Source organism: Mesoplodon mirus, assembly GCF_964341445.2.
Source record: "Mesoplodon mirus genome assembly, chromosome: 4".
Taxonomy (NCBI): Eukaryota; Metazoa; Chordata; class Mammalia; order Artiodactyla; family Ziphiidae; genus Mesoplodon; species Mesoplodon mirus.
The window spans coordinates 101,127,146-101,150,560 of NC_138979.1; the positions used below are offsets into that span (position 1 = coordinate 101,127,146).

The 23,415-nt window shown below is 45.2% G+C and overlaps 2 protein-coding genes across 2 annotated transcripts in view; both read left to right on the plus strand.

Moving 5' to 3' along the window:
* Positions 1 to 917: 917 nt before the first annotated feature.
* On the plus strand, positions 918 to 9,217 carry PATL2 (PAT1 homolog 2; the record flags this gene model as incomplete). The annotated part of the gene is made up of 15 exons (XM_082618758.1): positions 918 to 980; positions 1,274 to 1,364; positions 1,970 to 2,190; positions 2,808 to 2,888; positions 3,606 to 3,748; positions 4,222 to 4,320; positions 4,550 to 4,691; positions 5,959 to 6,079; positions 6,177 to 6,274; positions 6,488 to 6,541; positions 6,642 to 6,769; positions 6,909 to 7,068; positions 7,587 to 7,727; positions 8,400 to 8,497; positions 9,064 to 9,217. 15 exons carry the CDS (start codon positions 918 to 920, stop codon positions 9,215 to 9,217), a joined length of 1,794 nt encoding a protein of 597 aa, XP_082474884.1.
* A 3,971-nt stretch (positions 9,218 to 13,188) lies between these two features.
* The window catches only part of SPG11 (SPG11 vesicle trafficking associated, spatacsin), a 79,255-nt gene continuing 69,028 nt past the window's right edge, over positions 13,189 to 23,415 (plus strand). The window contains exons 1-6 of the mRNA XM_082617140.1: positions 13,189 to 13,461; positions 15,816 to 16,000; positions 16,867 to 17,091; positions 18,541 to 18,742; positions 22,263 to 22,400; positions 22,586 to 23,034. Of these exons, the coding sequence (XP_082473266.1) occupies positions 13,232 to 13,461; positions 15,816 to 16,000; positions 16,867 to 17,091; positions 18,541 to 18,742; positions 22,263 to 22,400; positions 22,586 to 23,034 (1,429 nt within the window). The 5' untranslated portion in view covers positions 13,189 to 13,231. The remainder of the gene's footprint in view (positions 13,462 to 15,815; positions 16,001 to 16,866; positions 17,092 to 18,540; positions 18,743 to 22,262; positions 22,401 to 22,585; positions 23,035 to 23,415) is intronic.

The window sequence follows — 23,415 nt, forward strand, 5'->3', positions numbered from 1 at the left end:
TTCCCTCACCCATATGGTTCTACCTACAGCAAAACTTTTGAAAAGAATATTTTTCTTTAGAGGCACCAAGAATCATGGCCCTATAACCATGACAATAGGACCCTAACTTGCATTTTTAATGTAGAGAATTAGCTTCATTTTTAATTTTATGCAGAAGTTCTGTAAAGCCTGTGTGCTTCAGCTGAACACAGGATGTGGGCACAGAACCCAGAATCGCCGAGGGGCTAGATGAGGCACAGATGAGTCTCAGGTTTTGCTACCAGCAGTCCTGAGGTGCTTGTTTTTGTTGTTGTTTCCTTTTCTTTTTAGTCCTGAGCTTCTAAACCAGTTTTCCATTTACAGCAGCCAAGAAGATATGGGATTATCTGTGTAAGTCATGCAAAAGTGTTTTTACCTCGAAGATCTGGCTTCTGTATTCACAGGGGTCCCTCCTCAGTAGGAGTGCTTAATAGACTCAAGCTCAAGCGGACTCAAGGACACGGTGAAGGGCAAGCATCACCAGGTGGACAGTAGGGATCCATAAGCACCCTGCCGTGAAGCACTGAGAACTTGGCTGCTCAGTAATTGCCTCAAGATCCACCCAGGGATTTCCTATCCAATTTAATGGAGCAAAGCTTAGGGATTGAAGAGAACAGAACCTTACAAAATTCCTATTAAGGGTGTAGAAAACAGGGACCCTCTTTTTAAATATCTGCTCCCAAATAGCAATCCCAATAAACTGTACTCACAACCATGGATGGATAAAAAATGCACCTTAGTTCTCTTGCCCTTTCAAGGGTTTTCTTTCTCATGAGTTTGTGTTCTGACATTTCTACCAGGATGCAGTGGTTGAGGATGCTGGCCCTTTAACAGGGGAGCAGGGGAGGGGCTGGGAATCTTAAAGACAGGGGCAGCGAGCCTGCCTGGCCCAGGCCGCCATGGCTAAGCTAAGCAGAAAGGACAGCCACAGTCCTGGGGTGGGTGTCGCTACCCAGGCAGCTGTGAGCCCCTTCCCTGTGCACAGACCGAGGATGGTGGTGACTGTGTAGAAGTGCTTCTCCTCCAATTCCTAGCCCTGCTCCTCTTCTCTGTCCCTTTGCAGGACAGCTCCCTAGAGCTGGGCTAGTGAGGTCAGAGGGTGGAGGTTTAGGGCAGTCTGAGAGCCCAGGGTCCTCCTTCTTGAGATCTGGGTCAAAACTTTTCTGACAACCTTGCTGGGGGGGAGACCTTGGCTGTTTGGGTGCCATGCCATCCTTACCCAGGACAGGGTCTCTGGGTCTCTTCATTTTCCTAGGTTTACCTTCTAGAGGCTGACAGTGCTCTCTTGCCAGAGGAAACAGCCATGGAGCAAGTCTGCCAGCCCAAAGAGATGAAATGCCTTCAAGGTAGTATTACCAAGTGGTCTGTGGTATCTGATAAAAGGCCCAGGAGTGCGTCAGTTTGATGGTCTGGTTCAGTGGATAGACATGGGTTTGGATGTCCAGAATTGCTGGGAGTGATTCCCAGCGACATCATGACGGTGACTGAGATAACTTTTATGGGCCCTGTATTTTCCTCACCTCCAGAGAAAAATGATCAATACCGGCCTTGTATGGTTGTTGTGAGAATTCAATGAACAGATAGATGTAAAATCCCTGGCCCACTGGGGTTAAATTGTCATGAGTCAGGGCAGCTGGAACTTGGTTGATTAAAGAGGCACAGAAAGGGCTGTTAGAGGGGGCGAGCAGGTGGAGAAGCCTGTGGTGGGACTAATGAGGCAATGGAAGAGGGGATGAAGGAAGTGAAAGTGATTGGCACCTGCCAGGTTCTGTTTGCTCTAGTGGGGATGGTTAGGGGTGCCCTGGGGTAGTGAGGCTGATTTGAACTCCTAGAACAAGAGAAGATGTTTGAAGATGGTGCTGGAGATGGCTTGTGAACAGAAGTGCTACAGAGAAGCATCCTCTCTAGACCAGACCCTTCACAGCTGAACCCCTGTCTACTTCCTCCTCAGGCACCCACTTAAACCAAAGCCCAGGCAAGTCCTGTGACCCCTTGGCTCTTAAGGAAGCGCTGGTGTGTGCCTCCCAGTTGGAGGAAGAGGAACAAAATGAAGAAGAGAGGGAGGAGGAGCTGGACCCAGATTTAGCCCCTGACCTGGAGGAGGAGGAAGAGGAGGAGGAAGAAAATGATCTCGGGGATCCAGCTGTCCTCAGCGCTGTCCGTAACATCCAGGTACCATAGCAGGAAGACGTGGGGGAGGGTTGTCCTGAGCTGTCTGCATCTCACAGGCTGTTGCTACACATCTCTCTCCTCTTCTTCACCCCTTTCTAGGTGGGCTGACACTTTCTATTTCAGGCTTGAACCCCAGTAAAGACTGTCTCCTTCCTTCCCTCCTTCCTTCTGTCTCCTCCTTGGTTTCTGATGCTGCCCTCACCTGAATCCAGGTCCTAGCAGGGCTGTGCATCACCTAGAGATGCTGGCCCTGCTCCTGGTGGTGAAAGTGAGTCATCTTTGACCTTGGGCCCCTGTGTCTTTCCAGTCCATCCCTGGTCTTTATTCCCTTGGATTCCCCCAGCAGGTGGAGAGACCCAAAGGAGTCCCATGTAGAAATGAAGTTACTCGGACCCTGCTTCAGCTTAACTCCTAAGATGCCAGTTTGGCTTCCCTTCAGTGGAAGGAGAGGGGTCCTGATTGTATTGACTCTGAAACCGAGGGAGAGCCAGGCTGCCACTGTCCTGGGTATTGGAAATGGTTGGTCCTGCTGCTCCCCTCCCCCCATTAACACAGGTGAATGTAGGTGATGCCACAGGGGCTCACTCCAGCCTGGCATTTCCTCCCTCTCATTCCAGAAGGGTCTTCTCAGCTCCCCTGGAATCAAGGCCCCTGGTGTGCTGGGGATGTCGCCTGCTTCCTTGCACTTTCTGTGGCAGGTGAGTCACTCCAGTCTCCCTCCTGTGAGAAATAGGCTGGGTGTTGAGAAGCAGGATGCCGCCTGTGCCTTATTTCCGTTATGTTCACTGTGCCCTTGACCTTGCTCTGGAGATGCAGCGCCCAAAGTGAAGTGTGGGTAGGAAGGGGGAAACGCCCCTTATGCGGGGTAGCTTGGTAAACAACAGAGGTGGTACTGGGACAACTGGCCTTCCTATGAAAAGGACAAACTATTCCATCTTACAGAATATAAGTAGCACTGAGCCTAGTGCTAGAAAGAGCATATGGTCTGGGGTAGAGCAATTGCCAGAAATCCAGCAGGGAGAAGAGAAGGGAATTGCAGACTGAGGAGGGCTTCAGAGGTGTCTGAAAAGAGCTAAGCATGGCCCCAATGGCTAAAGACAAGATCTGAGTGAACACTCAGAGAGGAAAGGGCAGGGAGTTGACTCACACACAGTGGGGAAAGCACAGGCCTCCACATTGTCGGGGACCGTGGAGTTGCTCCCTAGGAGGCGACAAACCTGTTGGAAACAAGAACGGGATCCACAGTCTGGTGTCCTCACAACTGGCTCGAGGGGCCCCAAGATGGCAAAACGTTGAGTGAGGTTATTGAAGGAAAAGGCAGGTGAGACCATAGAGGCAGAAAGGCAGTCAACAGCAAAAGCAGGATTCTGTTGGTGGAGATGCCCTTCTCCCAGACCCTGAAATTCCTCTCCCAGACCCTGGACTACTTGGCACCACTTCCTTTCCGGCCTGCCTTTCCCAGCACCAGCACTGCAGCCCCGCACTTCGGACCTCGACTGCTCTCGCCAGACCCATCTGTCCTCTGCAGCCCGTCGACCTCGTGGCCCCTTAGGCTCAGGTACTGGTTCAGAGTGCCCAGGGTCCCAGGGTCCAGAACAGGCTGAGCTCTTCTCCAGAAGTCTCAGGAGGTAGTGGCTGAGGAGGCATGGCTGCCCTCTACACAGATAATACTTAGAGAAACTCACTAAGAGAAGGATGTGGTAGAGTGCAATTCCTTCCCCTCACAGGTAAGGAAATGGAGGCCCAGGGACTATCTGAGGTCAGCCAGCATAGCAGAACTGAGAGTAGGACTCAGAAGTCCTGACAACCAGGCCAAATGGTTTTATATTGTGTCAGGATCTCCTGTAGCCAAGTTTCAGGGAAAACCATATCCTGGAGGGGAGGTAAGCCCTGCTGAGCTAGGATAGTGAAGCTTCATGTGGCTGACACTTGGGCAGGGTCATAAGCAGGTAGGGTCCCTTAGATGTCTGGCTGAGGTTCCCAGAGGCTAAACGAATGGGGGCGGGGGACTGAGAGCTTGCTCCCACCCAGCCCAACTTTCTTTCTACGTCTTCCCAGTCATCTGACCCAGCTCCACCCTCAGCACCAGCGGATCTTGAAGCAACAGCAGCAGCATGGTCGACCACCAAGGTAAAACCGAGAGGAGGAGCAGGATCAAGGGGGGCCCCCTGCATGCTGGGGTTTCCCTTGTGACAGAGCACCTCCCCCAAAGCCCCACCAGTTAAGCCTCTCACACCCCGGCCCAACTCTGCACTCTGCTGTGCTCCCCTGACATCCCACTCTGAGCTCTCCACTCCTTGGGGGAGTTCTCTGTGGCAGGGGTGGGTAGGTCTAAAGGGACACTCCTCCTGGCTTGAAGTCCCCCAGCCAAGAAGCCTTGGTCTCAGCAGCCAGACCCCTATGCGAACCTCATGACCCGAAAAGAGAAGGACTGGGTGGTAAAAGTGCAGATGGTTCAGCTGCAGAGTGAGAACCCCCGCCTGGATGACTATTACTACCAGGTGAGCCCCAGGGGCTCTGCCCAGCCTCTGACCTTGGCGTCAAATGGGCCTGACTCCATGGGTCCTCTGAGATTCTCCCTTCCCCTCACAGTGACCACGTCCCTTCAGGTGGGAGGAACGATTGCTAAGGGATGGGGGTCATATTTCTACACTTGACATCCAAACTCCTTCCCCTTCTCCTAAATTTCAGCTACATGGGATTAGTTATGACTCCCCAAACACACTCTGAGGTTTCTGTCTCTGTCCTTTGCCGAGAATTTCTCCTATTCAGTCGGTAAATGAGGACTCTTTCATCTTTGTACACTTTGGTTTCTCTCGGAAATGACTTGTTATAAACATTCATCTACTTTTTACTTTTTAAGATCTAGAACACAGGGAACTTTTATAAGTAATGGGATTCAATTTCTTGAACTGAACAAATACTGGAAGACTTTTGGACTCCTTTCTGCCTGATTCCTGTCTGCCCTTTGTCCATGAGTTTTGGGTTGTCTAAGTTGTATTTCAATTTCTCTTCACCCTCCATGAGACCCCTACTGAGGTTTCCACCTTTATCTCCTTCCTATGGACATTAATTTCTTCCTTTACTTCCCACCAGCTTCAAAACCCTCTGCCTTCTGCCAGGATTGCTTGAATGTGATCATCTTCCACTCTTGACTTTTAGACATTGCTCCTCAGTGAAGGAGCTGTATTTAAATCCTTATTTGTCTCTCAGTCAGTGGCTTTATTTTATTTCTGGATTTCACAGTCTTCCTTAAGATATTAGAGCTGCTGCACAAATCCTCATAAGCGTAGAACTGGCCTAGAGGCCAACTGAAATAGTGTTCTCCCTGTACTTCAAGCTGCTGATTGTTCTTTGTACCATCAGATAACTCTGATTTTGGAGAGCACAGGTAGGATCATCAAATTAAAATGGGGAGGGGGAAGGATAGCGGTGTCCCATGTGTAACCTGGAATAAAGATTGCAGGAAGGTTGCAGACCCTGGGACACGTTTGCTTCCTGGCTCTCTGCTGCCTTGCTCTCTGCCTTTCCATCAGATCTGGTGGTGGTACTAGCTCTTCAAGTCCTTAGGATGGGACCCTAAAACAGGTGGCATGAGGCCTAGGGTGCTTTACGATGCATTATAGTGGCTACTATAAGGCCTTAAGGTGCCAGGAGCATTTCTGGAATGAATGCTGTAGGCAAGGGTATATTAAGAGGTTGCATTGCAGAGCCCTAACTCTAAGTTCAGCCAATGAGTATACATTTGACTAATCCATGGACTCTCAGGAATATTATCAGAAACTAGAGAAGAAGCAGGCAGATGAGGAGCTGCTTGGGCGAAGGAGCAGGTTTGAGTCCTTCAAGCTGGTCACGCCTTACATTCAGAAGGCGGAGGCTTATGAGTCAGGTAGGACCGGGGCTGACCTGCTGGGTTGGGGTGGACAGCCGGGTGGACACAGGTGGAAAGCAGAGGGGCACATGCCTGTCTGACTCCTTCCACGCAGTGGTTCGAATTGAGGGTTCCCTGGGCCAGGTAGCTGTATCAACGTGCTTTAGCCCTCGCCGAGCTATTGATGCTGTGCCCCATGGAACTCAAGAGCAGGTAGGAGCATTATCTTCCTACACCCTTTTTCTCTCCCCTGTTTTGAAGAAAGGTCTGGAACACTCTCATGCTTGAGTTCAGGTTGTGACCTAAGAGTGAGGAACGAGAGTGATCGGACTTTGTGGTCTAGCCTTTCCAGATCACGTTCTAGCTCACCTAGGCTTGGGCTGCTGCTGTGGAGGTGTGGCTGACAGCCAGGGACTCTTTCTCTAGGAGACAGGAGCTGCAAGCAGTCAGAGGCTTCAGGTGTTGTACCGGATTGAGAAGGTGAGACATCAGCCTTAGCAGTGAATTCCTTACCTCCCTTGAGAACAGGATATACTCACATTGACCCCTTCTTCCTCTCTCCCCACCCTCACATTCCCAGCTGTTCCTTCAGTTACTAGAGATAGAGGAGGGCCAGAAGGATGGGCCCGCACAGCCCTGTGAGCAGCAGAGCAGCCAGCTTGAGAAGCTCTTCCAGGCCTTAAAGACCCAGGAACAGAATAATCTGGAGTGAGTGTGGGAGGGTCACACCTCAGCCCAGGAAGGGATGGCTCAGCAAAGACAGTGGCTTAGCTTCTGCCTCTCCTTTCTGGCCTGTGGCCCTTTGCTCTATGCAGATCCATGCAATGCTCTCCTATGTCACCTGTAGGGAGGCAGCGGATGGCTTCCTGCAGGTGCTCTCCGTGAGGAAGGGAAAAGCCCTAGTGGCCCGGCTGCTCCCCTTTCTGCCCCGAGATCGAACTGTCAGCCTTCTTCTGGCCATCACCCGCCATCTGCCCCTCCTTGTCAAGAGGGATGTGGCTGATCAGGTACTGTGGCATCGAGTGGAGGAGAGGACAGTTTTGTGGATGGGTTAGGAATGTTTATTCCTCCTTCTCTTCCCCTTCCTCCTCCACCTCTTCCTCCTTCCAATCCCCTCCCCCAGAGAAGCCAGAGAAGGTGCTGGGCAGTGAGGAGTGTTGACCCTGCTACCCTCAGGTTGAGGGGGTTACAGAACAAACTACCACAGGAACGGCTGATCATCTTCAGGCAAATGAAGAAAGGAAAACCCACAGGCCTATGGTTACACAGGTGTGAATGTGCTCTGGAGGTTAAGAAGCTCAGGGCTCCCTGATAAGTGGTGAGCCCCATAGCTACTTTGCTTAGGGAAGGCATCCTAGACAAGTGGGTATTGAAGGACCAGTGTTATGGATGGAAACACCTGAGTGGTGATAGGCCTGGTAGGTCTGACCTGACCAGAAGGGGCCAGAGGCAGGTGAGCAAGGAAAGAGACCGGAGGTGAAGTTGTCGAGGAGTCAGAGAGAGGCCCTTACTGACCTTCTTGCAGGCCCTGCAAACGTTATTCGAACCTCTGGGCAAATGTATCAGCCACTTGACCTTCCATGAACTCCTCCAAGGACTTCAGGGACTCATGCTGCAACCACCTGGCTCCTCAGAGCGGCCAGTCACCGTGGTGCTGCAGAACCAGGTAACACGTGTGGGAGGCTTTTGTCTTTCCATAGGTGACTCCAGGTGCTATCTGGAATGGACCCAGGGTGGGGCTGCTTTTTTTTTTTTTAACAAACTCCCTGATGGTGGTGCCGCTATCACCTCTAGATCAGAAGTCACCAAACATTTTTGATAGTGAATCCCTTTTACCAAAAAAATGCTGAACTATACCACGTGTGTGTTTATAAATCATGTACGTGGAACACTATACTTACCTTAGGTACATAATAAATACAAGATGAGACTCTAGATGTGAAAGATCTCATATCTTCTAATAACCTAGTGGATTACCTTGTGAACCCCTCTGAAGATCTTTGCCTAAAGGAATGCCTCTTAAAATGGGCTCCACAGCCTACCCGCGTCAGATTCCTGGGTCTGTTCCTGATCTACGGTCTCTGATTCTGGGGGTGGAGCCCACAAGTGTGCATTTAATCAACTCCCCAGAGGAATCTTTTGGAATATTCAGAGCAGTGGTTTCCTTGGAAAGGGCTCAGAGTTCTTGGCCAGCCAGTATAAAACTTGATGGGTTTATGGGTGTTGGACTCCATTTGTACCTGTGAACTTGCCCTTTTAGTTGGGAGATAGCAGAGCCAGGGAAGCACTGAATGCCTAGGGTAAACTCATTTTACTCTGGATATTTTATCACTTGCAGTTTGGAATATCTTTGCTCTATGCCCTGCTAAGTCATGGGGAACAGCTGATATCCCTGGATTCTTCCCTAGAGGAACCCAGCAGTGACCACACAGCTTGGTAAGATCATAAAAGCCTTGTAAATACCATTTCAGTACCCCTGGGATGTATAGGCTGAGCCAGATGAGATGTTTCCTGAGTGGTTTATTCAAGCACCAGGGAGGAGGTTGGACAGAGAAACAGAGGTGTAGCTGTTCTGCCCTTTTTTTTTTTCCTCTGTAGTGCCCTAGAGCATTGTCCCCCATGGAAGGCAGTGTAAGATAGACTCTAAAGCTTGTCCCTTTAATTACTCACAGACCTAGGTGTAAATTCTGCTTCTGTCACTTATCAGGAACATAACATTGGGGCACATTATTTTACTTTCCTTAGCCTGTTTCCTCATCTATAAACTAGGGATTTAAGGATAAGGGTACTAACTAGTTAGAGATCTAAAGATTAAATGAGATGGAAGATATGTAAAGCACTAAACGTTGCCTGGCACATACCAAATGTGCAAATGTTCTCTCTTAGTTGCTGGAGGTACAGAGGGTGATAGTGGTGGTAGAAAGATAATAAAAAACCTGGACCCTGAGCCTATTTCCTGCATGCATACAAAGATGCTGATGTATTACTTCTCTGCCCTCCAGGACAGACATGGTAGTTCTCACTGCCTGGGAGATAGCTCAAATGCCCACAGCCTCTCTGGCAGAACCCCTGGCCTTCCCCAGCAACCTTCTTCCTCTGTTCTGTCACCATGTGGACAAACAATTGGTACAGCAGCTGGAGGCTAGGATGGAGTGACTGTGGAAACAAGGTAATAGCCCCCTGTTCAAGCCCAGACTAGGTTCTGTCACTTCTCTACTACATTTATTTATTTATTTATTTATTTACTTACTTATTTATGGCTGTGTTGGGTCTTCATTTCTGTGCAAGGGCTTTCTCTAGTTGCGGCGAGCAGGGGCCACTCTTCATCGCGGTACGCGGGCCTCTCAGTGTCGCAGCCTCTCTTGTTGCGGAGCACAGGCTCCAGGCGCGCAGGCTCAGTAGTTGTGGCTCACGGGCCTAGTTGTTCCGCGGCATGTGGGATCTTCCCAGACCAGGGCTCGAACCCATGTCCCCTGCATTGGCAGGCAGATTCTCAACCATTGCGCCACCAGGGAAGCCCTCTACTGCTTTTTTTTTTTTTTTTTTTTTTTTTTTTTTTTTTTTTTTTTTGCGGTACGCAGGCCTCTCACTGCTGTGGCCTCTCCCTCTGTGGAGCACAGGCTCCGGACGCACAGGCTCAGCAGCCATGGCTCACGGGCCCAGCCGCTCCGCGGCATATGGGATCCTCCTGGACCGGGGCACGAACCCGCATCCCCTGCATCGGCAGGCGGACTCTCAACCACTGCGCCACCAGGGAGGCCCCCTCTACTACTTTTAAACCAAGAGTATGGAAGATAACTTGCTTTTAGAAGTATTTCTAAACATTGATACTTACTGAGTAACCAGTCTGCTCCAAGTTAGGGTCGTGGGGCCTGTTTCTTCAGCCAAACCTTTCCATTTATTCCCAGGAACTTTGATTATTTATCATGCTAAGCTATCTGAGAGTAAGAACTAGTTTAAGAAGATGAACTTTTCATTAAAGAAGTATTTGAGGGACAACTCAAATGTAAATAAGATGTAAACACACAAACAACATGTAGGTCATCTCTCAGAACTTACCATCTGCTGGAAAGAGACATATTAATCACATCACACAATATTTTTTTTTTTTTTTTTTTTTTTTTTTTTTTTTTGCGGTATGCGGGCCTCTCACTGTTGTGGCCTCTCCCGTTGCGGAGCACAGGCTCCGGATGCGCAGGCCCAGCGGCCATGGCTCACGGGCCCAGCCGCTCCGCGGCATATGGGATCCTCCCAGACCGGGGCACGAACCCGTATCCCCTGCATCGGCAGGCGGACTCTCAACCACTGCGCCACCAGGGAGGCCCTCACACAATATTTTAAAGGGAAGTTGTTTGGAGTTAACACCTCTTCTCTTTGTAGGTTTGCCTTGATCTACTGATCAGGTTGTTCCGGAATACGTATATGTGGGAAGAGTTTAATGATCAGACATTAGTTGTGTATGGGTTTTGCCTAAAGCGATCCAGAGAGTCTGAAGACAGTTGTATGCCTTGATATATTGGTGAACCCTGCCCAAAACCTTTTCTTATGCTTCAAAAACCATGAACTATGTGCCTAAAAAGGCATGGCAAAATGAGGTATAATTAAAAAGATAATAGAATGAAGTGTGGCAGTTTGTTTGTAAGTTAAGAAAATGGCTTTCATTGTACCTCCTATGTGTGAAGCTTCAAGTGTCCTTAATGTAAGGGACAAGCCCTTGTTATGTCTAACAATAGACTGACCTTGGAAACTGTTCCACTGTTGCCATTTTTTATAAGTAGTCCTAGCTGAGCTAAGAGCATTTTATATAAATATCTCCTTTGAGATATGGGATGTTTGGTTTACTTTGACAAACAAGGTCATGCACTCATCAAAAAACACAAGAGTCCCTTTTATGAACCAGGTACCATTTTAGGTGGTTGAGAAACAGTGGTGACCAAGGAAAAGCCCCTGCTCTTCTGAAGCTTACATTCTGATTGGACAGGGACTGACAGAAGACATCAAATAGTGATAAATACCATGGTGAAAACAAAATTGGGGGATGAGTGACTGGAGTGGAATGGAAGGCCTGTCAGTAGAGGTTACAATTAAGCTGGAATCAATGACATGTATTCCATGCAGAGGCACTAGTGAGTACAAAGCCCCCAAAGTGAGAATGAACTTGGTGTGTTTCAGGAAAAGAAAGAAGGACAGTGTGGCTGAAGTATACAGGTAAGGGGGGGAGGGTGATAAGGTAGGAGAGAGGTAAGCAGAGTACACATCTGTAAGCCACGATTATTTTTTAAAGTCTGGATTTTTAACTGCTGGGAAGTCAGAATTTTAAACAACGAAGTGACATGACGTGATTTTGTTTTGGGAAGATCACTCTGACTGCTGATTGTTAGGGGAACAGGATAGAAAGCAGAGAAAAAAATTTTCAGAAGTTTTTTTTCCAAAGCTGGGGCAAGAATTGAAGAGCTTTAGGGACAGAAAGAGAAGAAGTTTGGAAAAGGTTTTGGAAGTAAGAGTTGACAGACATTGCTGATGGGCTGGATAAGGGTGGTGGTGAAGAATCCAGGATGACTCCCAGGCAGAGTGAATGGTGGGTGCCCTAGACTAATGTGGGGAAAACATGAGGAAAAATGCGTTGGGAAGGGTTATAATCAACATTTTAGACACTTTAATATGTTCTGCTAGAAATCCAAGTAGATACATCAAGTAGGTAAAGAGCAGTCTGGAGGTGAAGGAAAAGGTCAGGGATAAAGACACAAAAGTGGGAGTATCAGCACACAGATGTATTACAAGTTAGGAGTGAGGAAGAGATGATGTAGAAAGAAAAGCCAACATAGGGGACTGAGGAGGAGTTATCTGAAAAAAATAGGTTGAAAATTACAGAAGTGGTACTACCAAAGTTGGAAAGAAAGTACTTTAAGAAAGGAGTGTGTGGGCTTCCCTGGTGGCTCAGTGGTTAAGAATCCACCTGCTCAAGGCAGGGGACCTGGGTTCGAGCTCTGGTCCAGGAAGATCCCACACGCAGCAGAGCAGCTAAGCCCATGGGCCACAACTACGGAGCCTGCGCTCTAGAGCCCGCAATCCACAGCTACTGAGCCCGTGTGCCACAACTACTGAAGCCCGCACGCCTACAGCCGGTGCTCCACAGCAAGAGAAGCCACTGCAGTTAGAAGACCCGGCTCACCGCAACTAAAGAAAGCCCACGCGCGGCAACAAAGACCCATGCAACCAAAAATTTATTTTTTAAAAAAGAGTGTGGAATGAGGAGACGTGACGGAGGTGGGAGGCACTGACTGCAGAAAGAGTCAATTTGGAATCTTCTGAAAGGGTAGCAGAGCAATTGGACAGTAGATAGTAATCTGTGTAGGTTAAGGAACGATTTTCTTTTAAAGAGTGGTATTACAGCATGCCTGCATGATAATGAAAGCACTGCAATAAAGTGGCGGGGGCGGGGAAGGGTGGAGAGTAATGAAGGCGAAGAAAGTTTACGAAGTCCTACAACAGGAGGAGGATGGGAATCAAAGCACAGACAAAGGAGGTGACCTTTGATAGCTGTGTGACCCCATGTGATTGTGGAAAAGAATGTGTTAAGAAAGGCACTGCAGTCCTTTAGGAGACCGTTCCAAAATGCTTACTCCCCACCTCTTCTCGCCCCCTCTGCTGCCGATCTTGGATTATACCTCCCAGAGGAAAGAGTAGTAGGAAACAGCAACTCTACCACTTCCACCCACCCTGTTCCCCTGGCTGTTACAATGGATATTATTTGATGTCAGCATCAAGTCAGCTCCCTCATCATGGATCGGTCAAATACCAAGGACGTTGCACCACTCAGGGCCTGTAAGCAAAAATAACAGCCCAATAAAAAACGAAGAGTGGCAGGCACAGGCCTCCAATAGATAGGAGGCAGCAAGGGTAAGAAAGCAAAGGGTAATGCCACAGAGTGAGAACAGCTGCTACAGCCACCTTAAGCCGCTAATGGAGGCCCTCAACTCTCTCAGCAAACAGTGGGCTCGAAGCAAAGGCAGATGCGGCTTTGCTGGAGTGGGTGGTGCGGAGAACGTAACCGGGCAGTCTACGTCAGCGCATATCTCCCCGCGGGAGTCATCTGAGAGCGGGTCGGCTACACTGCGCACGCGCAGGACGCAGCGCGTCGCAGGGCCCGGAAGGACCGGTGCGCGCGGGATGGCTGCAGACAAGGGGGCTGGAAGCGCTGAAGCCGTGGAGCGGGTTCTACCCGTGTTGTTGGTGCCGGTCCCCGCCGAGGCAACAGGGCGGCTGGGATCCCGGGCGCAGTTGCACAGGGAGCAGGAGGTTCTGGGGAGCCTGACGGCTGCAGGCAGCCTTCATGTGCTTCCCTTGGCGCCCGGCGGCCGGGGCGGGGGCGGCTGCCGCCTGGAAGGCCCTTTTCGGCAGTAAGTGCTGTGGCTGGGCCTGGCCTTGTGGAGGAGGTCCGCAGCCTTAGCTTGGCTGGCGCCTCTGCTCCCTTCCTACCTTGGAGGTAGCGGGAGAGGGATGACGGTGGAGGGCAACGCCTCAGAGGCAGGCCCGGTTCCTTCTCGGAACATTTTCCTCGGTTTGTCGCGTCCCTGCACCCATTCTTTCCCGTTCCGGGTTGGTGGAGACAGTATCCAGATCCTCTCCGGACGTGGACAACCTGTAATGAATCCCAGCTTGGACGCTTTTTAAATTCATTTAACACAGGTTGATTAATCGTCACTGTGCCGTGCCCCACGCCCATTTTCTTTAATTAAATCTATTAAAGACCAGCTGGGGGCATCATCTCTCATTTGAATCATCCTGTTACCTTTTACTTATCTCTGATACAAATAGCTGTTTCCTTCACATTTGGGCCTCCCCTCCCCTCCACCCCCCTTCAAGGACAGAGCCTGCGTTTTCTACTCACTCAACAAATACTTATTATGCGCTTTCTGTTCGTTACCTAGGAGCAGTGCCTAAAAGGTGTAATAAGACAGTTCTTACATGTGAGGTTGTATGGTTGGGAAGACAGAAAAGAAACAATTTCAATCATGTATTACTTTACACATATGTAACTCTTACAGTTTACATCATTAAGTTTGAGAGTGCCTTCCGACGCTTTGGACTCTTTAATAACAAAACATTTTAGAAATGTTAACGATTTTGAGTAGCCACAGAGGAGTTCTGGAATATCCAGGTCCTATAAAAGTGCCTCACAGTAGACATTCGTTTCTTCAATCACTGAATGTTTTAACCTGTTTTATGTTTGTCGTCTTTATTCCTGATCTCTAGTTGCTAGGAAAAGGAAGCCCTCCTTACCAAAAGTTAGTTGATTCAACAGTATTAAGTACCTATGAACATAGCCATATAAGGAAAGGAATGATGCAGAGAGAGAACCTCACAAGATAGGCAAAACAGACATAAAATAATGGGGGCTTTTGTAAGCTATTGCATGAAATTAGTGGGGGAGGATCAAGAAGGACTACTTTTTAGTTTTTTTTCGTTGAATTGAATTAATTCAGTTAAAATAATTCGTAGGGTAAAAATAAGGACAAGTTTATAGTGTACAGAATTTGCTTCCTCCTTTTCTCAAAGTATGTATGGTCCTTTGTATATTGTTGAAATCACTGTACATTTTGTATTATGTTCACTGAAAATTCTCTTTCCACGTGGCAGTATAGTCCCATGTGCTAATGATGTTACTGATTTCACAGTATTCAGCCTTTTAAATATATCTTAATTTGTTTAACCTTTTCCATATTTGACATCAGATTTCAGTGTGAACAGTCAGGAGTTGGCTGTTTATGAAACATTATTCTAGGTATAAAGACAGAAATATAAAATGTCAGTGTTTTTTTCTAATAATAACATAGTAGCACCAAGTCCACTGTTTTTAGATATAAAACTTACTACTTCTGTAGAAAAAAGCTTTTTTTAAAAGATGAAACTTTATCAGCATGGTAACCTCGTCTCATTCCATTGCATTGTTTTCAGAATTGGGGCTCTTATTTTTCTCTTTTAATGTAACTTAATTTTATTATTTAATTTGAAGCTGTAGCATCATTAGCCTCTTTCCATCCTTGTTAATCATGTTGGTATGTTGACTTTACACTGCTTTAAATGTTCTATAACTGCACTTAAAATTGAAAATTTAGTTCCTCAGTTGCACTATCCACATTTCAAGTGCTCAGTAGCCACATGAGGTTGTTGGCTACTGTATTGGACTTTGCAGATGTGTAGAACACTTGCATCTCATGGAAAGTTTCGTTGGACAGAGCTATTGTATAATATGCCAGTTTAGAGTCTTCAAAGTCTATAAATGCAAATAATCACTTTCTTTTAAGTTATTGAAAGCATTTATGTTAGCCAAAACATATTTTGTTAATTGTGATATGTCTGTTATAATATGTCTAGTATAAATAATAGACATATTTGGTTGTTGAAACATATCCTTGATCATGACAGTTCCTTTAAACATACCATCAGTCCAGATTTAGGATGAAGGAAAAAAGCAGCCACCATTTCTTGCTCTTTGCCCCCTTTTCACAAATGACTCCTATATTCTTGTGTTGCCCTGAAGGGGGCTGAGGGGAAAGAAGTGAGAAAGGGGAAGGAGATGGGGGAAGGGGCTGGAAGTTCTAGAGCAGTTTACATTCCCTTGGGTTGTATATAGATGTAATGCTATTAGGTGAACCAAAGAGTTGTTCTCTACTTCTTCTGTCGTACCTTCACCATTGTGGGTATTATTATGGATATAGAATATAATAAATAGTCTAAACTTTTTCCTTAGGTTTGTATGGGAGGACTCTCATAACAGTGGGACACCAACAGACAAGCCCAGACTGCTTGCTCTTAGTGAAAATAATGAACTGCTCATCTGTGAATTTAATTTGAAAGATGGAAGATGTGATGCAACCATTTCATATAGCTATACTGAGGAGACATTGCAAAAGCTCGTTGAAGATCAAATTATCAGTAAGTATTTGCAGGTGGTCTTTTAGCATGTTTGAATTTGTGTATTACTATGTAATTTTATGTATTTCAGGAAAAGTTCTTATAGAGGTGAAGTCAGGGAGAGATATTTGCCCTGTCCAGTATAGTAGGTGCTAGCCACGTGAGGCTATAAGCCCTTAATGTGCTTAATATCAATTAATATGTCCTTTAAATGTCAAATATTGATACATTCCAGATTTGAAGACTTGGTACTAAAAAAGTAAAATATCTCACTAATAGTTTTTGTATTACATGTTGATAATGATATTTTAAATATGAGGTAAATAATATATAATAAAATTAGTTTCACCTGTTTTCTTTTTTCAGTGCAGCTACTAGAAAATTTAAAATTACATGTGTGGCTCACTTTTGTGACTGACATTATATTTCTATTGGATAATGTGCTGATCTACACTGGTTACAGACCTGTTTGCTATGTCCCATCCTGAGGGCTGCAGGGAGCAGAAATCAAAGCCCTCAAGCTTCTATTTTTAAGGCAGTTGCATTCTCGCTACCCTGATTATAAGGTTCCTTCTTTTCCTTTTAAAAAAAGAGTCTGTGATTGTTCTTATTTGGTCTCATGGGTAAGTAGGTTTTTTTGATCATCTTCTGGTGTGTTGTCACACTCTGGCTGTAAACAGAAGGCACAGAGACGTTGTAGGCCATCTTTATTCAGTTCCTTACTTACCTTCCACTTGCTTAGGTGAGTTTGACCAATAATTGTCTGGAGTTGGACTAAGTTAAATGCTGATTCTTTTTTGTTTTACATGTTTGTGTTAACAGAATCAAATTTACCAGTTGTAAAATTGTGACCAGTGAGTTTGACGTAATATCCTTTTGTTTTATAGGTATTTCCTTATTATCTTTGAGAATTCTGTCATTTCACAGTAACACAGCATTATTGTTCATCAATGAATATATCATCCTGCACATTATATTTCCTGAAAGAGATGCTGAGATTAGGGTACTCAACTGTTTCACATTATCCTTGCCTGCACAGGCAGTGGACAGGATTATTGACACACAGCTCTGCAGAGGAATTCTTTTTGTTTTGAGTCATTTAGGCTGGATCTGTATCCTTGTTGGTAAAGATGTTGATGTGTGGGGGAGGAGAATACCTTGAAAAATGAGCCTTTTTATAGGCTTTTAGTTTTAGGGACTGGGCTGTAGGTAAAAAGATTAATTTTTCAGTAAAACTTTCAGGGAAAAAGATCTTCATGAACTTAAAATACTCAACTACATTACTTTATATTCCATTCAAATATTTTTCAGTTTATAAATCATAATCATCCTGTCCAACTTATTTATGTTGTTTTAAAATTGTATATGTTCTGCATTACCCATTTATTTAAAATATACTTATTAAATATCTACTTTGTGCTTGTTCCAGGAGAGATTTAGATGACTGCTTATGATATGATACACACATTTTCATATATGAATATTACCTATCTCTTATCGTCTCTGATGATGATTCCATCATATTAGGGAATCAAATGGTTTACATAACTGTTTGAAATTTGTTTTTGGAAAACTATCACAGATTTTTTGTCTTTAGCAGATTCATAGGTCACCAGCAAAATTATTTTGAAGATTATTTGAAGAACGACCCGTTATGTGTTTTTGGAACTTTCATTTTTGCATTAAAGGAGTAATTTTTCTATTTTACATGTATCATAGCCTGTGTTAAAATTTATTTTGTAAAAAATGTTATAGAATATTGGATTAACTTCATTTTTGCTGCCAGGTTACAGAACTGAGCTGTCCAACGTGGTAGGCAGTAGGCATATGTGGCTGTTGAACACTTGAAATTTTTTGGCTAGTGTGACTGAGGAACTGAATTCTTAATTGTATTTAATTACTTTAGACTTAAAGTCTGATACTTGGTTCAGTTATTGGAGAACTTTTGAGTATGTTTGGAACAACTCAGGCTGTTCCAAGTTCTTAAATATAAATTTTTGAAGTCTAAATACAGACCAGATATTTCCAATGAAAATTTAATTGTCCAAATTGAGATGTGCTATAAGTATAAAATAACTAGGTTTGAACACTTATGTGAAAAAGATGTAAACTATCTCAATTTTTTTACATTGATTACATATAGAGATAATATTTTGGATATACTAGGTTAAATGAAATATATTCTTAAAATTAGGTTCACTGGTTTCTTTTTACTTTTTTAATAAGGCTGCTAGGAAATTTACAGTGACAAATGTGCCTCGCGTTCTTTCTTTTGGACAGCACTGTTGTAGAACACTAGTGGAAAATATTATTGTTGTCTCAGGGCCTGGCACAGAGTGGAGATTCAGCAAGTATTGTTGAGTGAACTCTCTATCAGGTTGTTTATTGGGTCCCCAACTTCATAGTTACCTGGTTAATATGATGGGATTTTTAGTGTCCATCTTCCTTCTATTATTATTCCTACAAGGTTGGAGCAGTGAAGTCTATAACTCTATTTCGTCCTGTGTTTTAAATGGTTAGGCTTACTTAAGACTGACATTTTCTTTAACTCTAACTCAAAGACATTTTTGACACTGTGGATGGTAGACACGTAGCTCATGTGGATTTGGCACTCCCTCAAGAAGATACGTATAATGAGCAGCAACAAGAGCCAGCCAAGAGTTCTTCCTTTACTTCATTGAAAGTGTCTCAAGACCTAGATGTTGTAGTGATTGTCAGCTCCTCCAACACTGCAATTGCTCTTAACTTAAATTTGTATTTCAGGTATGTAGATTACTTCCTTCTCTGATTTCAGGTAAATAATTAGAGCCATAAGAGGTTAAAAATGTACTTGTTAGCTTCTTTTTTTTCTTTTAACCAGTTTTTTTCCTCCATTTGCTTGATCACGTTCTAGCTACTACCTAATGAGCTTGTTACTATATAAAAATATGTACAAGTGACCACTGGCTACCTTTTTATTTCTGGATACATATCCAAGTTTGATTTTTTTTTTTTTTTTTTTTCCGTACGCGGGCCTCTCACTGTTGTGGCCTCTCCCGTTGCGGAGCACAGGCTCCGGACGCGCAGGCTCAGCGGCCATGGCTCACGGGCCCAGCCGCTCCGCGGCATATGGGATCCTCCCAGACCGGGGCACGAACCCGTATCCCCTGCACCGGCAGGCGGACTCTCAACCACTGCGCCACCAGGGAGGCCCCCAAGTTTGATTTTGATTTATGTTTATTATTATATATGGCTTATATCATCATACATGAAAAGTAACCAAGCACAATTTTAAAAGCCCTTAGCTATTATACATTATCTACTCACTTCTTCTCAATACTAGAGTAGAAGAAAAATGGGATTTACCCTGTGTTAGAATTGTATCTTATGTGGGTTAGGGTCCTGGCTGCCTAGGGGATCACTTTTCACTTAAGGACTTTGACAAGATGTATTAACTGTGCTTTCTCCATTTTAGGATTTCCTCAGGTGTTTCCTTTTGAGGGCCCACACACTTCCTAAATATATTAGTGAAAATTGAGTATTTCTTTGCGTAGCTTTTTGATTGAGAAATTCTAATTGCTTCTGATTTTATAATGTTTGAAAGGAATATATGTGTGTATGTGAATGTGCATACACACACACACACACACACCGCACCCTGTTTATTGAAACTTGCAAGTAGGGTAATCCACATTTATGACTTTCAGTATTAAGGGACATTTCAAACCATTAGGATTTTTGATCCTAACTTAATATGAATGAAATAAACATATCGTTGAGTAATTGGGAATGCACTTTGATGGGTTTATTGCTCATTGTCTGGATTACAAAAAAGGGTTAATTTCATCTTCACATATCAGCCAGAACTTCTTACTACTGTGATTTTTTCATTTGTTTTCAATGGCCTTTTAATACTTTTTTTTTTTTAATCTTTGAGCAGGGATGATTATCACATTTTCAGACTGTGTGCTTGTGTATCAGTAGGCCATTTTCACTGACTAAAATATATCCTGTATGTGTAGAGTTACCTTCTAATCAACTTCCTTGGAAAATAATTTGACAGGTGAGGGGGGAAGGAACGCCCACTCAGCTACTCTGATCCTTGAGTGTAGGGTTCTGTTCCTCTGGATGTTTTGGCAACACCCCAAGAGAAGAACACTGAAGTGGGCACCAGGCACATCCCTTTGAACAGATTTCATTGAACTCAGCCACTGTAACATCAGCCAGTGAAGAGCTGCTGTTCTGTTCCCTATAGTCAATTTAGGGATCTGTCCTGTCCAACTAAATGAGTGATCTCTATTTGTTAATTATTTACATGAGTGCTCTTTAATTAGTATAATTTCTTGAGGAAGTTGACTGCATGTTTATTTTCTAAGTGTACTCTGAGATCTAACTGTTTTTTACCATTCCTGCCTCCTGACCCTAGTTGTTCTTTCCTGCCGTACAAAAAGTCAGCCACCCCTTTTCATTTTTTTTTTTGTGGTACACGGGCCTCTCAACTGCCATGGCCTCTCCCGTTGCAGAGCACAGGCTCCGGACACGCAGGCTCAGCGGCCATGGCTCACGGGCCCAGCCGCTCCGCGGCACGTGGGATCTTCCCAGACCGGGACACGAACCCGTAGTCCCTGCATCGGCAGGCGGACTCTCAACCACTGCGCCACCAGGGAAGCCCCCCCTTTTCATTTTATCAAGTCCTGTTCGTGCTTTGAGATCCACCTCTTTAATGAAGTCATTCCTTACTAAAATCCCTTCCACTTGTAAATTTCTACTCATTTTATAATTTTTCTCTCCTTTGAACTTCTGTAGCACTTTTGCTTTGAACTACAGTTTAGCACTTAATTGTGTATAGTCTTGTATTATTTCTCTAATTTTTTGTGTTTCCTACAGAGTTTGTAAGCTCCACGTAAGCTCCTCATGGTTTGTTCATTCAATTCGCTGTCAATGACTTTTTCTTCCAGTTTACCTTAGCTGTCCATTCCCATAGTCATACCCTGGGCTTTGTCATTATATGAAACAGCTCCTCCCCCAAATCACTCTTCTACACATCCCACTCTGAGCACAACTTGCCAAACTGTACAGCTTGCTTACTCAAGTACCCCCACTTCTCTCGTCTGACCTCACTGGAATTTCTAATATGCTGACTTCCCAAGTGAAGACAGGGGCCCCCTCTGTCTTCACTGCCCTCCCTTTACAGCATAGATTCTGTGACCTGTCATTTCAGTCACTTTCTTGAATGAGCCCTTAACTCTTGCTCCTGCCCTGTGGTAGCACTTGATCTGACAAATCTTTTTTTTTAATTCTCTTCTCATTCCCTGCACTCAAGCAACTGAGCACTTGTGAGAAAACCACAGAGGAAAATTGATACCACTATAAGTTCACATTCACTGCCTTCTGTGGTCTCTCATGTTGCCTGGAAATTTTACAATGATTTTTTATGAGTCCATTCTTTTTTTTTTTTGGTCGTATGCGGGCCTCTCACTGTTGTGGCCTCTCCCCTTGCGGAGCACAGGCTCCAGATGCACAGGCTCAGCGGCCATGGCTCACGGGCCCAGCCGCTCCGCGGCATGTGGGATCTTCCCAGACCAGGGCACAAACCCGTGTCCCCTGCATCGGCAGGCGGACTCTCAACCACTGTGCCACCAGGGAAGCCCAAGGGTCAATTTTTTTTTAAATTGACATAAACATATTAGTTTCATATACACAACATATATGTGTGTATATTGTGAAATGGTCACCACAATCAATCTAGTTGACATCTATCTTCACACATAGTTACAGGTGCGTCAAATTTTTAAGGTTGACTTTATCAATCTGCCTTAAGCAATGGAGGTGAGGAGTCTGGGTCAGGGAAACATTTTCTATACTGTTTCTACTCTGTAACACCTCCATCCCATACCCCCTTCCATTTTAAAAAATATATATATATTTATTTTATTTTTGGCTGCGTTTGGGTCTTAGTTGCAGCGTGCAGGCTTCTCTCTAGTTGTGGCGCACAGGCTCCAGCACACGTAGGCTCTGTAGTTGTGGTGCGCAGGCTCCAGAGCGCATGGGCTCTGTAGTTGCAGCACGCAGCCTCTCTAGTTGTGGCGTGCGGGCTTAGTCGCCCCGCAATATGTGGGATCTTAGTTCCCTGACCAGGGATCAAACCCGCATCCCCTGCATTGGAAGGTGGATTCTTAACTACTGGACCACCAGGGAAGTTCCCCCCACCCCCACCGCCCTCCCATTTTTAACAGGAGCAATAATAACACAGATTTTGTTTGATCATCATTTTTTTACTATGACTGTTGTTTTTAAAACATAGGCAATACCCAGGACACCTACTATGTGAAAGAAGACTAGAAGACATTCCTATTGAAGGCCCTAAGGGGATAGATGAAGATGATCCTGTTAATTCTGACTACAACATGAAACTGACCAAGTTTTCCTTCCAAGTTGATCGGTACAGAAACCTCCTTTTTGGATTTACTTTATTATTTCCATTTTTTGTCATGCTGACACTGTACCTTTTCACTAAAAGTCTACAGAGGTAGACACTTTTATTTTCCTAAGTGCATCTTTGCTTGGTTTACTGCTTTACTTTGTGCCTTTCACTGTCACAGATGTAAGTTCTGCCCTATCTTCCAGGTCTTGGAAAGCCCAGCTGTCATCACTGAATGAAACAATAAAGAACTCCAAACTGGAAGGTACCTGTTGTGCTCCGTGGTTCCAGGATATTTTGCATTTGGAGCCCCCTGAATCTGGTAACCACAGTACCAGTGTGCCAAACTGGGCCTTCACTCCACAGGATGTAATGTGCAGCCAGTATAATTTTCCACAGAAAGGTCCTGCCAAGACCAGTGATTCAGGAAGATCATGGAAAAGAATACACATCAGTGAACAGGAGGAACCCCTTGAGCTCACATGTATGTCTGTGACAGGCTTCACTGTGCTGTTTACTTGGGCAGTTGAAAGGAGGGGCTGTACCATTGTCCTGTGGGATTTGGAGACCCAGAGCATGCAGTGTTTTTCGCTGGGCAAGAAGTGTATTCCTGTAGACAGTGGTGGACACCAGCAACTGTGCCTTGTTTTGACAGGTGAGAATGTCTTGTATCAGGTTGAAATCCATGCTGAGAGGTGCTCTCTTATCTATTTTACTTCTGCTGCCCGGGTGGTGGTGGTGCCTACTCCTCTAAGCCTAGGCTTTGATGGAGAAAATTTGGTTTTACTCTCAGTAATGTTGTCTCATGTGTTTGATTTTTAATTAAGGTTATTTCTGCTCAGCTAAATGCTAGGACTGAGTCAGGAAGAGTTTAAGAGTAAGAAAGGTTGGTTTTAACCCAGCGAGTCATTCATGGCACTTCAGTCTGTACAGGCAAAGGATGCAAGCTGTTAGCTCGTGGGCCATGCATGAACTCAGATTCATTTTGTTTGGCCTACACTACCTAGGCTTTTTTTTTTTTTTTTTTTTTTTTTTT